This window comes from Protomyctophum parallelum (assembly GCF_964188405.1).
Source record: "Protomyctophum parallelum genome assembly, chromosome: 22".
Lineage (NCBI taxonomy): Eukaryota > Metazoa > Chordata > Actinopteri > Myctophiformes > Myctophidae > Protomyctophum > Protomyctophum parallelum.
Window position 1 is genome coordinate 12,008,078 of NC_139714.1, and position 16,086 is coordinate 12,024,163.

General features: G+C 41.3%; 3 protein-coding genes across 3 annotated transcripts; 1 reads left to right on the forward strand and 2 right to left on the reverse strand.

Annotated features, from left to right (window-relative positions):
• Positions 1–251: 251 nt before the first annotated feature.
• sdsl (serine dehydratase-like) lies at positions 252–6,609 on the reverse strand (the record flags this gene model as incomplete). The annotated part of the gene is made up of 9 exons (XM_083757761.1): positions 6,557–6,609; positions 5,393–5,553; positions 4,963–4,999; positions 2,487–2,626; positions 1,821–1,909; positions 1,463–1,696; positions 1,056–1,186; positions 702–788; positions 252–355 (listed from the first exon to the last, which is right to left on the reverse strand). Exons 2-9 carry the CDS (start codon positions 5,537–5,539, stop codon positions 252–254), a joined length of 969 nt encoding a protein of 322 aa, XP_083613887.1. The 5' UTR covers positions 5,540–5,553; positions 6,557–6,609.
• A 2,024-nt stretch (positions 6,610–8,633) lies between these two features.
• mcat (malonyl CoA:ACP acyltransferase (mitochondrial)) lies at positions 8,634–11,628 on the forward strand. The gene is made up of 5 exons (XM_083758113.1): positions 8,634–9,250; positions 9,828–9,915; positions 10,052–10,269; positions 10,445–10,582; positions 11,069–11,628. Exons 1-5 carry the CDS (start codon positions 8,816–8,818, stop codon positions 11,372–11,374), a joined length of 1,185 nt encoding a protein of 394 aa, XP_083614239.1. The 5' UTR covers positions 8,634–8,815; the 3' UTR covers positions 11,375–11,628.
• On the reverse strand, positions 11,625–15,794 carry bik (BCL2 interacting killer). The gene is made up of 6 exons (XM_083758114.1): positions 15,781–15,794; positions 15,596–15,683; positions 13,203–13,305; positions 12,872–13,024; positions 12,631–12,739; positions 11,625–12,238 (listed from the first exon to the last, which is right to left on the reverse strand). Exons 3-6 carry the CDS (start codon positions 13,295–13,297, stop codon positions 12,125–12,127), a joined length of 471 nt encoding a protein of 156 aa, XP_083614240.1. The 5' UTR covers positions 13,298–13,305; positions 15,596–15,683; positions 15,781–15,794; the 3' UTR covers positions 11,625–12,124.
• Positions 15,795–16,086: the final 292 nt, after the last annotated feature.

Sequence of the window (16,086 nt, forward strand, 5' to 3'; positions counted from 1 at the left end):
TTTCATTGTTGTACTAGTTTGAGTTGTTACTTTTTTCTTTGTTTTTGATGTTTGAGTCAGAGAACCCCCAGAAATGAAATGTTTATTATTTCTGGCACTGTACATAATATCATTCTAAGATTTTACATTTATGAATGTGCACACACACACACACACACACACACACACACACACAAACACACACACACACACACACACACATACACACACACACACACACACACACACACACCTTTTACGTGTTTACAGTTTTACGTGAATAGTTTGTTTCTGAGATGTATTAGCTGTTGTTTATTGACACTGCTGCCACCGCACACTATCACCACCAGAGGGCCAAGTGGAGTTGGAAGTTGTCCTGAAAAAAGAGAGGGGCAATTAAAACAAGATAAACCAGAAATGATTTATAGCTCTACAAAATTATCAAGTTATATTCACATATATGCAATATTAAAACTTTGTAACCCTAAATCTATGTTGAACAAAAAAATAAAAGCTTGAGGGACCCCCCGGGGACCCCCACATGGTAACTGTCATTTCTCGACCGTTTCGGAGATGGGCCGGCTCGACGGGACCGGGCCGGCACCTTGGGCGCGTTCCTGTGGGTCTGGAACTTCCGGGGACCCCCCGGGACCCCCACACGGAGTTGCACCACTCACTTCACACAGGTGTGATTTTTATAATCAATTAAATGGATTAGTTACCTTTCTCCTGTAAACTGCAGATGACCCCGCTATAGACAGCTGCTAACGCTGCTCCGCACGCCATTTCTACCAACACACGCTCCTCATCTGCAGGTAGTACACACACACACACACACACACACACACACACACACACACACAAAATATGATAATTCATTCATATAAACAGCCAACAACAATACATATGCCTCTTCGGTCTACAAGATTTTGAATAATGTTTAATTTGACCACTTTCTACCTGTTCCAAGTAAAATAATTAAACGAAGCGAGGATTATGGAGTTAAATCTGTGTCTCTGTGTTGTGCCACTGAGGTACAGCCAGCCTTCAGTCCGTGTGCTGGTTGGTTGACTCACCCAGGAAGGTCTCCACAGCCTGCAGAGCTTGTTGATCCGTCACCACCTCCGACAGAATGGTCAGCTCATCAGACTGGCTGTATTCAAATGCCTTTGTGCAAACTGTTTTAGCACCGAGACACTTCGCCTCACTGTGCAGAGAGAGAGAGAGAGAGAGAGAGAAGACCGGGTGGGGAGAGAGGACAGATAATGGTATAGTCAGTCATTTAAGTGAAGGTGGGGGCCGCATGTGGCCCCCGAGCCACCAGTTGCCCATGTATGGAATAGATGGTTAATGGATGCAAAAACATGATTTATTGATGCATGCATGTATTTATTTATGCATTACCAATCTGCACCACATTAGGTACAGATGATTGAACGGAAGGTAGGAGGAGAGAGGGGGTTTGAAGGGAGGAAGTGGTTACCTGGTGATGTCATCCAGGGTGACGACCTTCCCTGCCCTCACCGCAGCATTGAAACAGTCCGCCCCCACCGTCTCCATGGCGACAATGGGCACGTCCAGCCAGCCGGCCTCTGTCAGGCCCTGAGCGACCCCACACAGGAGCCCCCCTCCCCCCACAGAAATCACCACAGCCCCAGGCTTCAGGCCAGGGCCCATGGAGGCCGCTATCTCCGTTATTACACTGGCATGGCCCTGCCTGGTGGGTAGTAGTAGCAGCAACCGTTAATCATCATCTGGATTATTAAATACATCATTTTTATACATAATTAAATACATTTTATTTATTTATTTCAAGTAAAGAAGAAAGATTGTGTGTGTACCATAGCAGGGGATGGTCAAACGGGGGAACGTAGGTGAGACCCGCAGTCTCTTTTAGTCTGAGAGCTTCGGTGTTGGCATCGTCCCACACCTAGTGGACAGACCATGTCAAATCAGACGTGTACTGTACTGTACTGTACTGGACTGGACTGTACTGTACAGGCCCTCCTCCCTGGCCTGTGTGTGTGTGTGTGTGTGTGTGTGTGTGTGTGTGTGTGTGTGTGTCAGGATGAAAAAACACACACACGGACAGACACACTCCGTATAGGAGTGGCGCTAGGACCACTCAAAAAACAGATCTAAACTCGCAACCATTTTCTGGCCTCCCCAGATCTAAACTCAACCTATGGCCATCCTATTAAGCCATTTAGGACTGAGGCGGATTCAAAAAAAAGAATTACAAAAAATTGCTATATACTGTACATAGCAACAAGAACCCCAAAAGGGGTTCCCGTCCTGCATGGGGTGGGAATATCATTATAGGCAAGTTTTCAAAAGTAAGTACCAGTGGCACAACTATGCTATACGACACAGTATAAAATAGGGCATTCATTTATGAAAACATAACAATAATATGGAGATACAACTTGTTTCTTCCCGACACGACGATATACTGTAACATGTACATTAGGATATTCTACAGTATGTGATATAGTATATAATGTCACCTTGCCCACTATGTTGACAGTGGCCCCCTGGTCCCGCAGTCTATCCACCACCAGCTGAGGAGACGAGGAGGGCACCACGATGGTGGCTGGCAGGCCCATCTTCCTGGCCACGTAGGCTGCCGCCATGCCCGCGTTACCACCTACAGACAGACAGCAAAGCAGAGCATGCCGTTTACTCTCCTCTCCAACAGACATGGGGAGTAAATTATTACATTTACGCAATGGTGTTAAAAAAAGTACTCAAATGTTTTACTTAAAATAAAAGTACAAAAGAGCAAGAGTATTGGCATCAAAATGTACTTAAAGCACCAAAAGTAAAAGTACTCATTATGCAGAATGTCTCATTTCAAGTTTTCAAATGTATCAAATATTTTGAAAATAGCAGATCTACAATTAAGCTCACAATGGGTCGTGTGGCGACGCGTTGTGAGCTTGTAGATCGGCTATTTTCAAATGGCCGAAATGTATATAGGGCTGAATTTTTAATGTATGTTTTGTAATAATAAAAATAACTAGTAACTAAAGGTTTAAAAAAAAATCTGAGATGTTGTGGAGTAGAAGTAAAAGTATTGGAAATACTCAAGTAATGTACAAATACCTCAAAATTGTACAGTATATGTACTTAAAAGGGGTATTTCACTTTAAAGCACTTCTTGTGTCATTTTAAATGTCTACTCTGGCTTTTGTGTGCACCCCAGTTTTTAAGTTGCTTGATTCAATATATACTTACTGTAGATATTTAATATTCATTTTAGCACTCAGACATGCCCGCCTCGGACGGGCATGTCTTTATTATATATATATATATATATATATATATATATATATATATATATATATATATTATATATTATATTATATTATATTATATTACCATAAAGCTACCTGATTTATGGCAAAATAAATGGTTATGGCAAAACTTAACTTAAATAATAATCACTATTATGGGTCCCTAAAACATTCATTATTCAGCTCTTTTGAATGCATTAATTGCATACACTATTCGGTGATATATTTTCAGCCGAATATTTTCTGCGGCCGAATATTCGGTGCATTACTACTGCACACGATCTAGTAATAATATGGTATCATGGCCATTCATGAATGGCGGTTGCTCATTTAGTGTGACAAATCCAAGTACTTTGATTGATTGATTGAAATATTTATTAACAGTTTGCAGAATTTACAGTACATTTCAAGCACAAACTCAATACAAAGACTGTTAACTGTGAGTGGACGACCCAATTAAGCATTACACTTGTTTACAACAGGGTCCACATTGTTCAATTCATCAAAACATTTAGAGACATACAAATAGACATTTCTATGTAGCTAAAGAACAGAACAGGAATTCATCATATAGGAAGCAAAAAGGGAAAAGATACATATACAGTGAGGGGAGATGGGGGGGGGGGGGGGGTGGGGGGATTCAGATTTTACAGAGGCCAGTTTCGAATTGCAGCCATCCGTAGGTGCCCTTTGAGAGCGGTTTTGAAGGAGTCAAGGGATTCACATGTCTTAATGACTGTTGGTAGGGCGTTCCACATTTTGGTGGCATAGGAGCGAAAATAATTTAGTCCCTTGTTTGTGCCGAATCTGGGTTGTACATGGTTTGTTGCACTCCCTCTGGTGTTGTGGGTGTGGACTTTGTTTACATTAAGGAAGTATTTAGACAGGTACATGGGTATCTTGGTGGTGTATCGAATCTTGTGGACCAGACCCATTGCAAGATGCTGTACTCTGTCGTCGACCCTAAGCCATCCCAGCCTGTCAAAGTGGGCAGGGGTGAGGTGGGTTCGGGGGGTGAGGCCAAGTAGGAGCCTGACCAGTTTGTTTTGGGAGGTCTGGAGCCTTGTTTTAAGGGCCTTTTGAGGTGCTGTGGTACCAAGAGGTGGATGCATAGTCAAAGAAACCTTGTACAAGGGCTCCTGTTAAGGTCTTCAAGGTGTTTTTGCTGACCAGTGAGGAGATCCTGTAAAGGATCTACTAACCAAGCCCGACCCTGCTTAGCTTCCGAGATCGGGCGTGTTCAGGGTGGTATGGCCGTAAGCAACAGCAGTTGTGGCCGGTCGGTCTTTTATAGCCGACAGCTTGCAATGACCTGCTGTGCGAGCCAAGTCAAGACCAAGTCCGAGGGGGGGACGAGTCCAAGTCAAGACCGAGTGTGGGAGGTGGTCGAGTCCGAGTCGAGACCAGATTTAATTAATTTTTTTCTCATTCTATACAGAAAAACACTGCAACAGCAGGAAGGAGCAGGAAGGCGCATCAGCTACGTTCCGTTACTTAAAAAGATAACTCTATAAGTGCCAGACAGCTCTCTTATAAAGTTAACGTGAATGGGCTCCTCATAATATGAAACGTGACTCGAGTGGACTCTGTCCGAGACCGAGTCAAGTCCAAGTCAAATTAAGGGCGAGACTCGGACTCTAGACGAGTTAAGGACTCGAGTACTACAATGACATACAAGAGCTCTCACCTGAAGAGCAGACCACTCCTTTAGACTGCCTGGCCAGCTGCAGAGAAAAGGAGACGACAACAGAGGAGAAGTTGTTTAGAGAAGCTGTGAAAAAGAACATTCATGTGGAACTGTGAAAACATATACCAGTGAAAGATTATATTTTAAAAATCACATCCGTGTGAAGGGGAGCTCTTATCATTTTACAACATCAATTACAACATATTGTTTGTTTAAGCAACAGGATGTAATGTTTGTTTTAGTCCTCAAAACAAACATTACATTTCTCTTTATTGTCTATGGCGTTTTATTAAACAAGCATCGTTGAAAGACAAACATTAAAGCTGTATATAGGAGGGGCTAGCCTCAAAAATAACTTTGGTTTAATTGAAAAACTAAATTTGAATTTAAATAAAAAGGGGGAGTACTTGTTCCACCACTGGAGGTATACCTGTTGGCAGAGGTGTCCTATCCCACGTATCTTGAAGGAGCCAGAGGGCTGGGAACTCTCCATCTTCAGGTAGACGGTGGTTCCCATCCGTTTGGACATGCAGACGCTCTCCAACAGGGGCGTGTTGATGTGGAAATGCTCTGACATCACTGCAGCAGACACTGAACACAAACCGTGCAACCCATTGTTTAAAAACTTTGTTCAAAGAATTGTGAAAATGTATGCAAATCTTTATACATATTTTTTTAATATAGGCTTATTATATTCAGATAGTAATCATTGCTATCTGAATAGTATTTGTCCTGGGGTCTCCCCTGTCTCTCCAGATCTTTAATAAATAGATGGGTTGTCAGTTTCATCCAGTCAGGAAGAGAGAGAGCCCATTTATCAGCTTCAATTTTAGTGTTCCTGTTCCAAATGATTGTGTGCCATCACCTCCAATTTCCCTTGTGTATCCTGTAACCTGTATGAGTTCTCCCTCTCTCTCTCTCTCTCTCTGCACCTTTACATGCCTATTAACTGACAAATTCAGTTTGACATATTTAACAAAGGTACAAAACCGTACAACATACATATTTTATATTTTCTGCCCACATATCCGCACACATTTCTAATTCTAACCTATTCTACTGCCGCCTGGTGGACATCCCAACCCATTAACTACACTAACAGATATGCCTTATGTTTATTATAACTCTGTGGTTTTCAAACGCTAAGCTAAAGCATTGAGAGAATGCAACTGGACCATGTGCCTGTCTTCTGAAAATAAACACCTAAATAATCCCCTCATGAGAATTGATAATGATGATCTTTTAGAATATTGCTGAAACGTGCACATTAACAGGACCCTGACCACACAAAGCATAATTTTTTAAATAGCAAAAAATCTATTTGTGTACTTGAATCTGTATTGATGTCAAAATGATATTGTATGAATAGACTTAGAATATGATATATAAAGAATTCACACTGCCTGCCTGCTGCTATCCTGATTATTAATGTTTGTGTGTAGTGTAGGCTATTGGGCTAATTGTAAACTAACAGTGAAAACCACTTCTCTGTTGGTCATACACTAATAATCTAATCTACAGTGAGGTTATGTCACGTTTCTATACAGCAATTATTAACTGTTCTAATGACATTAAATGCAGACTTGTCACTTACATAGAATACTGACAACGTAGATGCTCTACTATGTTGTTGCATGCATGCTCCTCGATCGTTTGAGTAATGATATGCGCATCTACTACTTTGTACTTGTAGTAACCAGTCAAGATCCCATATCCCGGAGGGACAGGAGTGTTTTGATTGGCTAGTTAGTTGTCATAAGTAGTCTGACACAAGAGACTGTACACTGTACTCAACTCAACTCTTGCTAGTCAGCTAGCCTCGGAAACCCAGACTCAGCTAGAGTCTAGCCGTGGATATCCACGGATATTTTTACCTGTACTATATTTTTACCTGTGCTTTGAGATTTTTCCTGTAGCCTACTTTTAAACAGAGAGAGAGGGGGGGGAGGTAAAGTGTCTAGTTGTGAGAGTTGAGGGGGCCCAAGGGGGGTCATCACTCATCAGCCTCTTTTGTTTGAGTGTGCTGGGTCGTTACTACAACAACAACAACAGATCCACCTGTTGGTGGCGCTGTAACTGGCCAATGTTATGTGAAAAGGGTGGGATATATTCCTCAGCCTGTATATCTAAAGAGTAAGACACTCAAGAGCTGGAGGCTCAGAGTCTGACAATCAGGCTACTTTTAAACAGCAATCAAACCAGACAGACAGTGAATGAAGGTTTTAAATGACTGAGTGACTAACACAAACTAGTCTCAAGTAAAATTGTTTCACTTTAAAATATCAATGACTCAAGTAGAAGTAAAAGTAATCCAATTCAAATCTATCCAAATAATTACTTGAGTAAGAAAGTGATCTAGTATAATAATAATAATAATTTGATCTGCCTGATTCATTGTTTGAATAATCAAACGTCTAAAATATAGAAATATACAATAGAAATACTGGTATAACAAACTTGTCTTAAGTCCCCCTGAGCGAATGTAACAAATACAACTACATTCAATTAAAAGACAAAAGAAAATGGTAAACATGAAAGTAACAAGCAGAATGCAGCTAAATCATTTGAAAAAGTTAGGCCTACTCTTTTATTTGACCAGTGATTGTGATTATAGCCTACATTTCAGTAAAATTGTAATTCATTTCAAAGCAACTTACCAGGCTGCTGAGTGCATGTATGTAACTCTGGTCCTCTATCTATAATGCTATGCTGACAACATGAAAACTTCAACCTTTGAATTCCTGCCAAGGTTGTAAAATTACTTCACCGGCCAGTTCACATCTCTTGTCCTCAAGTCACACACGGTGCAAAGTCCTTGTCATTATAGTACTTAGGCTACTTACTCCTCTTCGTCCCCAATGGGACATAAGGCTTCAATGAGCACTGTCCATTTCATTCGATCCCTGGCAGCATGTTGCGCCTCTCCCCAGGACAGGTTCATCTGTTCCAGCTCCTGTGTCACAGTTCTGCGCCAGGTGGTCTTGGGCCTCCCAGCTTTTCTTTTTCCTGGTGATGTCCATCTTAAAGCCACCTTTGTGATGCAGTCCTGCTCCATTCTCAGTACATGCCCTAGCCATCTCAGGCGTCTGTGTGTAATGTCCTTGGTAATGCTCCGGCTCCCTGTTTGTTTGTACAGTTCATTGTTTGATATTTTGTTTGGTCGTCATTATAGTGGAATAAGTGTATACAGCTTTTATTATTAGGCTATTACTATTATTATTATTATTATTATTATTATTTACTTTAGTAAATAGCAAAATACAATGTGGGAATCTTTTACAAGTAAAAAGTCCTGTATTTAAAAAATAATCCTACTCATGACCGGACTGCATGTGTCTCATATGAGGCCGGGCTGTGGACAGTTCAGAAAACTGTAGGGCTATAGCCTTCAACTATCGATATTATTTTCTTAGCAATTGTTACATTTTAAAAATAAATAAAATATATTTATTTTTTAGATAGGCCTACCACCAAATTATTTTTTGTGTGTTTTAAAATGTATTGCCTTTTCTTGTTTTCTGTTGATGGGATTTTGATTTTAACTGTGGAATTTCCTATTCCTTGGCTTCTAAACTATCCAAACTCCGATGCAGAAGGTGGCGGTAAGTCACCAATAAACTGGACAAAGAAGAAGAAAAACAACAAGATTCAAGAAGAAGAAAAATAAACATGGCGCCACCCTTGAGCGATCATGCTGAGGGATGAGTGAAATGAAATCTTGCAAGGCAGCATTCACTTCGGACTTCCAATAATTATTAAAGCTGGATTTTTCTCCTTTGTTCGTGGAGACATGAACCCACGTGTCGTGACGTGTGTGTATATAATCTAGACTAGAGTCTAGTGTCTAGATAACATGTTGAGAATATCTTGTAGAGGGCAGGTGGTCGCGTCACTGTGTTGTAGGAGGCTGTCTTCCAGTTCCAGCCAGGATGGGACCACTACCGGGACGCGACCACAACGCCAGCCCGAACCCGCGGCTCCCGACCCGGACAGCGACGCCTCAGAGGAGCGCGGAGGAAAGACCAGGACCAGGAAACCCGCCGGCCAGCGCTCGGTGTTCCTGTTCCCCGGGCAGGGCAGCCAGTTCGTGGGCATGGGCAGAGGGATGCTGCGGTACGGGAAGGTCAGGGAGATGTTCTCCGCGGCGGAGAAGGTCCTGGGCTACGACCTGCTGTCGCTGTGCCTCCACGGACCCCACGAAGACCTGGCGAAGACGGTCCACTGCCAGCCCGCGGTGTTCGTCACCTCCCTGGCCGCGGTGGAGAGACTCAACGATGAAAACCCCCAGGTATAATGGTGAAGTGAAGCAGGGCTTCCCACATTTTTGTTTATAAGGACCTCCTGCTCTTTGCATAAGCAGAACATAGTATAGTGTGACACATTCTCCAACAATGTTTTTTTCTAAAAAATAAATAAACTACATTGTTCAATGAATTTAATAATATACAAGATCAATATAGAGATAGGACCACAATGGAAACAAGCCGCCAATGCTTTTTGTGTTACCCTTTAAGTTAGGATCATTGTATAATCGTACCACTGTACGGTAACATTATACAATGATGCTAAAGGAGCATACAATGATTACAATCAAAATAACTTGTCGGTGTATAGACTAGGGGTATAATGGGGGGGGGGGGCTTTAATGTAGGAAGGGGTCACACGACTGATGGGTTCTTTTTAGTACCAGTGAGACTTCAGTTACATTACATAAAGTGAATAAACGATACTGCCAATGCGACAGCTTGTGTCGCTCAAGATGGACATGGCAGCCGCAGCACTGGAGCAGGGCTCTTTTTTTTCCTGCTGTTTGTTGAGCAGCATAGTGAACACTAATCATATGTTGTATATACTTGTACCTGCAGGCCATTGAGTCTTGTGTTGCTGCTGCAGGATTCAGTGTTGGAGAGTTTGCTGCCCTGGTCTTCTCTGGTGCAATGGACTTTACAGAAGGTATTACTAAGTACTAAGCCTAGAAATGCATCCTATCCTATGTTACCATCATTAAAGGTGCTGTAAGTGATTTGTTCGAAATATGCTATTGGTTCAGACTAGAGCACCACTCATCTACCCCATCCATGTCCTTCAGCTCTGTATGCAGTGAAGGTCCGAGCAGAGGCCATGCAGAAAGCATCAGAGCTCATCCCCAGTGGCATGCTGTCGGTGATTGGTCGACCGCAGGCCCAGTACAATTATGCATGCCTGCAGGCTAAGGAGCACTGCAAGAGCCTGGGCATCCAGGAGCCTGTCTGCAGGGTGGCCAACTTCCTCTTCCCTGACGGCAGGGTCATAGCTGGACACAAAGAGGTACAGAGTAGGCCTGGGCAATACGACTTCAAACCAAAATCACAAATTATTTCAAACTTTGTTTTACGCTTATTTAAAAAGAAAATATCAGATCTACATGTTCACACAGTTGGCCATGTTCAGGGGAAAACTATTCTCATCATCTCAGTTAGTAATGTTCTTTTCCATCTCCCAGGCACTGGACTTCCTCCAGCAGAACTCTCGGCAGCTCTATTTCATGAGGACAAAGCCTCTGGCAGTGAGTGGAGCGTTCCACACAGAGCTGATGCAGCCAGCCATCCAACCCCTCAGAGAGGTCCTCAGACAAGTGGAGGTCAGTATCTCCACCTCCTCCAATATATGCACAGTCTATGAATGAGTAAACACTAACATATTTAGAGTCTTTCAAAAATATAAATGTATGGTGAATATAAGAGGCTTATTGTCGATATCAGGGAGTTTATCCCTGTTTCAATGCGCTAGACCTCTGGGAGATTGCAGAGGTGGAGCGCAACCTACCATTAGCTCCCAGTAATTAACGCACAATTTGAAGCCGTGCTACTGCTACTCATACGCTGAGTTGGCGGTGCCCGGGATCAAAGTAGTCGAACCCATGACCTTGCGGTCGAAAGGCGAGTGCTCTACCGACTGAGCTACCTGAACATTATGGTGAATATAATTTGATGAATGACGTGAGACTTGTACTATAGGGTTATGTACATCTACATACAAATCACACCACTGTTTGTGAGATACTTTTATAAGTGTGATTCCATTCATAATGATTTCTGTCTCCCTCTCTTGACACAAATCTATTCAGGTGCGTCGCCCGGAGATCAACGTCTACTCCAACGTGGACGGCAAGCGCTACATGCAAGAAGACCACGTGCGCAAACAGCTGGTGAAGCAGTTGGTTTCCCCGGTGAAATGGGAGCAGACTCTACACGAAATCTACGAGCGGAGCCAGGGTCAGGATTTTCCTCGCACCTACGAGCTCGGCCCCGGGAGGCAGCTCGGCGCCACACTGCAGAAGTGCAACTTGAAGGCCTACAAGACCTACAAACATGTGGACGTGACCGATGACGAGGATCACAGTGATGCAATGGACTCTCACAGAGCGGAATAACTGACAAAGGGGGCAATCACACCGAAGTGCACAATTATCAGTTTCTCCATAGTGTTTGTGTGCAAGGACATAAGCACTGCTACTGCCCCACGGTTTCTGTGTGGCGATGGCTTTGGACAGCGCACAGGGAGACTTATTGGGCTCTCGCTGTTAACCAGGGGGAGCTGAATTACTGAAAAGCACTGACTGGCTATCGAAAGGATATTCATGCTCTTGCTCATATTATTTTATAATTAAATGCATGTATGAATGAGACAATATTTTCTTTTAATTCAATTTATTTTCACCACATGAGGAATTTTCCAATATCGAATAGAAAGTCCAGCTCCCTTTATTGCAAAAAGAAAGTTACAAAACTCTGCTGGACAGAAAATGTGTCTTAGAAACATGCACTTTTAAACTTAATAGAACAACAAAACAACAGTGAACCATCATAATGTTATGCACAGGATTCTTCCACATGGTTACAAAGTTTAATGCGTTGACATAACCACTTAAGCGCTATTTAAAGATTCTAAACATTTATTAAAATAGACTATCTTCAACCTCTACCCGTAGAGCTGCTATTTTCAAAAACATTTTAATAATGACATGCCCAAAATATTAATTAATAATCAATCTTTAATATTCAACACCACTCATTAATTTATTATAAAAAGAGAACCTGAAAAAAATCCATTTAAAAAAAGAATCACCATTTTGCACACAATTTCAATGTTTAAAAAAATATGTTATGACCAAAAGACCCGCTTATGGCCTGCTTATGGCCTCGACCCATAATGCAGTGCAAATGGCTGGGGTGGCAACCAGTGCCACAGTCACAATTATCCCTGTGGTCCAGCCAGTGTAGGTAATACTAGACACCTGTGGGGAAAAGTTGCATCATAATTTGTATATTATATTTTTCTGTAGTAGGTTATATTTATTATAAACATGGGCTGTCCTCAACTAAAGACAGTCATAGTCAACTATAACAGTCCTAAGATGTTGTGTGACATTGTGTTTGTTGCATACAATCCTCCAGCTTTTTCACGTTGATGTTGAGATGAACTGAACGTTATAATGTTAATTTCACAGTGTCTAGAATGAAAGGGTTATATAATCTAATGTAGAAGAGGTGTGCTCATCATTTGTCAAGAAACAATTCATTCAGCATTGAAAAAAGACTAATCAAAAAACAAATGTAGCATGAGTGGACAGCCCTACAGCAAACGGGTAAAAGCACCAAAGAAATGGTAGAATAACTGATGTTTTACCCAGCCTGTCCAGGCCTCTGCTCTGAGGATCCCCTGCCCATGCGTGGTGGCTGCTAGCCAGGCCTTCACCACAGCAGACAGACCATGGAGTCCCTGGTGATGGATCTCCCTGGAAGAGGTAAAACATTGAAAATAGATGATCTTTTTGATTAACCCTTAATTGAATCGAAAGGATTTCAGGGATTTGTAGTGAAATACATTATGCATGCCAATGGAGACGGCTATGTTATGTTCAGCATACCGATGGAAGGTCCTTCTCAGTGTTTGGGCGAATCTTGGTATCTGGACAGCTGTGGGCCACGGGTTCTGCAGTCTGCTGGCCCAGTCCCGGTCCAGCCGGTCTCCTATTTCTGCCAACTGGCGACCAATGCCTCGAGCCACTCTGTCATTGATCCTAAAGGGGTGGGGCATGTATGAGATCTCTTGTTCAGTGAATAAGTTGTAGGGTTGCACAATGAATCAAACGTTTAGATTTTATGTTTCACAGTTCATTATATATATATATATTTTTTTTTAAGTCAATGATTATGATAACAATATTAAAATTGATACGATCTGGCCCTAGTATTTACCTGACGTTCACATCAGACCTGCTGCTGGTGTCATCCTTGTCAGGGCCAGCCTGGAGGGACTTGACACTGCTTGGCTCACTTGCTTGTCCCACCATCTTGTTTACTGGTGACAGCGGGCAGACGATAATTATCTTAATTAATTAATTAATTAACAAGTCGAAATCATCTGGAAAGGGTGAAAGCTCCAATCTGTAACTTTTATTTCCTACCCGGGATTCGAACTCCGGATCACCTGCACAAGAGCCAATAATTATTTCTACTCTTGAGCTATAACAGAGTTTGTTTGGGAAGGTGAGATATTTCCCGTTGCATTTCATACAATACGTCTTGTCAGCCATTAGTACTCATACCTGGCCTTAGGATCTGAATGTTTCAATGGAAGAGTAGGTACTGGCATACCAACTCCAGCCAGCATAGCTATTGTAGTTATATATTGCATTAACATACTTCTACCGTAACCATACAAATTGAGCTTGTAGATCTGCTGTTTCCGTTAAAAGTTCACCCGTTTTGCAGAATGTTTGCCTATTTTGAACATGCCAAGAATAGGGATGCAAGTGTTCATTAATTAAAAACTGTGTATTTCGAGAGCCAGATGTCCTGCCAAGTAGAGTAGAATTTGAGAAATAGACATTATTTGTGAGGACCATTTTCTTGGTCCTCACAAGAGAAATGGTTAAAAAAAAGACTATCAGAGATAGCATTTAGGAAATGATTCAGGTTAGGATCAGGATTTCGAAATTCATATGTAGTTACTAGTTGCACACCACAATTATATCTACTAGATCTGATATGTTCGGCTTTAAGGTTAAGGTTAAAAGTATTTTTTTTAATGTATTTTGTATGGAACAGCAGTGAACACAATAATTTGTGAGGAATTAACTGGCATAATTACTATGGTAAATTGGGGAGAAAAAGGGTAAAAATGATTGGTGTGTGTACTGTGCACCAGTTTGTGTTTGTTATCCTAGCATGACTCCTCCTATTAAACGCTCATAACCTTACCTGTGTAAATAGTGGGTCATGTGACCAGGATAGGTGGTGGGTGTGTTACCGGGGAGACAGTTGAGAAACATGACATCATCTATTGTTGGATTCACTTTCCAGGCTTGGCATTTCCTTGTCTGAGATCACGTCCAAAAAAAACAACTAAGAAATCACCTGGCTTGGCCTGAACATAAGTTATGATTGGCTTGTTTTAATGACTAAATTGTTATTTTAACCAATCTGTATAGTAGAGTATTTGTTAATACAATATAACTAGTAGTACATCTGCAGTGGTTGTTGGTTGTCTCCCTGGCGTATTCTTCCATTGAGGCATTTAGACCCTGGCCTGGTGTCATGTAGGACAAATACTGGTTGACAAGTAGTAGTATTGCGTGGATTTCAGAATCACCCTCCCACGAGGGAGACCTGGGTTCAAACGTTGAATCCCATTGAGGAGGACCAGAAAGTTAGAAATTGCAGCTTTAATGGAACCCAGAGAGAGTGTACAAATATGTAACCAATATGAGTTATAAAAGGATAACTTAACACTGAGGATTTTACTGTGTATTTATTTCAATGATCCGTCCATTACCTTAAACTTGTTCTCTCTCTACTGTCTGTCACCAAACCTGTTCCTGTGTCACCTGAGCTCGCGTGCTGGAGGAGGGCTGAATGCAAATGCCGCATTTTATTTACATAACTCAAATCAACCAAACTGCCCTTTCTTCCATCCAGCAAAACAATACCAGTAGCCAAAATAATTATTGGTAAAATCTAATTTTTGAAACTTAACTATAACATACCAGCTGAATGTACAATAAGTCACTGAAAGGTTATTTATCTCTGAGTTAGTTGGTATTGGTCCATGCACAAATATTTGGCAGTTAATGGCTTTTCTATAGCTGTTATGGCTGTTAACAGCTTTAAAATCTAAACTGCACGTTCATAACAGGGCTGATTAGAATATATGATTATTTTGTCATAGTTATATATGGTTAATATTTTAGTGGTATTACATATAGTTTTATATTATGGTTTTAGTAGTACCAGTTTTAGTTTGTATTTATTTTTAATTATTTTTGTTGCACTGCAACATTTCATTTTTTTATGTTGGCTTATATGCAAGTACACAATAAAATGACAAACTGAATCTTATATGCATTCTAGTCTATGTAGGTTATCCAGTTGTCACAACAAAGGGATGAAGTCATTTCTCAGCCATATCAAGCAAGGTCAGACTCATTTTGAAGATCACACGAGACACATAAGAATACTATTTTTCAATTGATTTACTTTATATGTATTCTTAACAAGGTCAAACAAAATCCATTGTTAGCCCTCTGTTGTCTTTTATATCAATGCTGATGTCTGTGTCATATTATAGTCAAAGGAGCATTTATCCACACCTGCGACAAACAAGGGAGCAGGTGCATGCTCCAAAGTTAATGCTCTGATTAAGACGTACCTTTTATGTAGATTAAAGTAGACGCCGCCCTGAAACAAACACACAGACATTATGTTGAAAACTTGTAAAAAAATATATAATAATAAAATAGAGGCGACAAATGATTGTGGTTTTGACAGTACTCACAGCAGCGTCCTTTAATCTTGTTGCGTTCAGGTAACTGCCAAGAATATACTGTAATCATTAGCCCAATAGCCACGCCTAGACGTGCTGTTACAGGTAATGACCGCCTGGCGGCGTCTCCACATTGAAATGTATGGTATGACCTCATCAAGACTGCCCTGTTTCTGCAGGCACCTGAATGATTTGATTGGGAAAGTGCAATTAAGTTAATAGTTAATAGTAAATAAAAACATTTTGGTCTGATCGAAAATGTTGAAATGGCTTTTCAAAGAGGATAGATTATTTTCTTCTATTTTATACCTCTAAAAT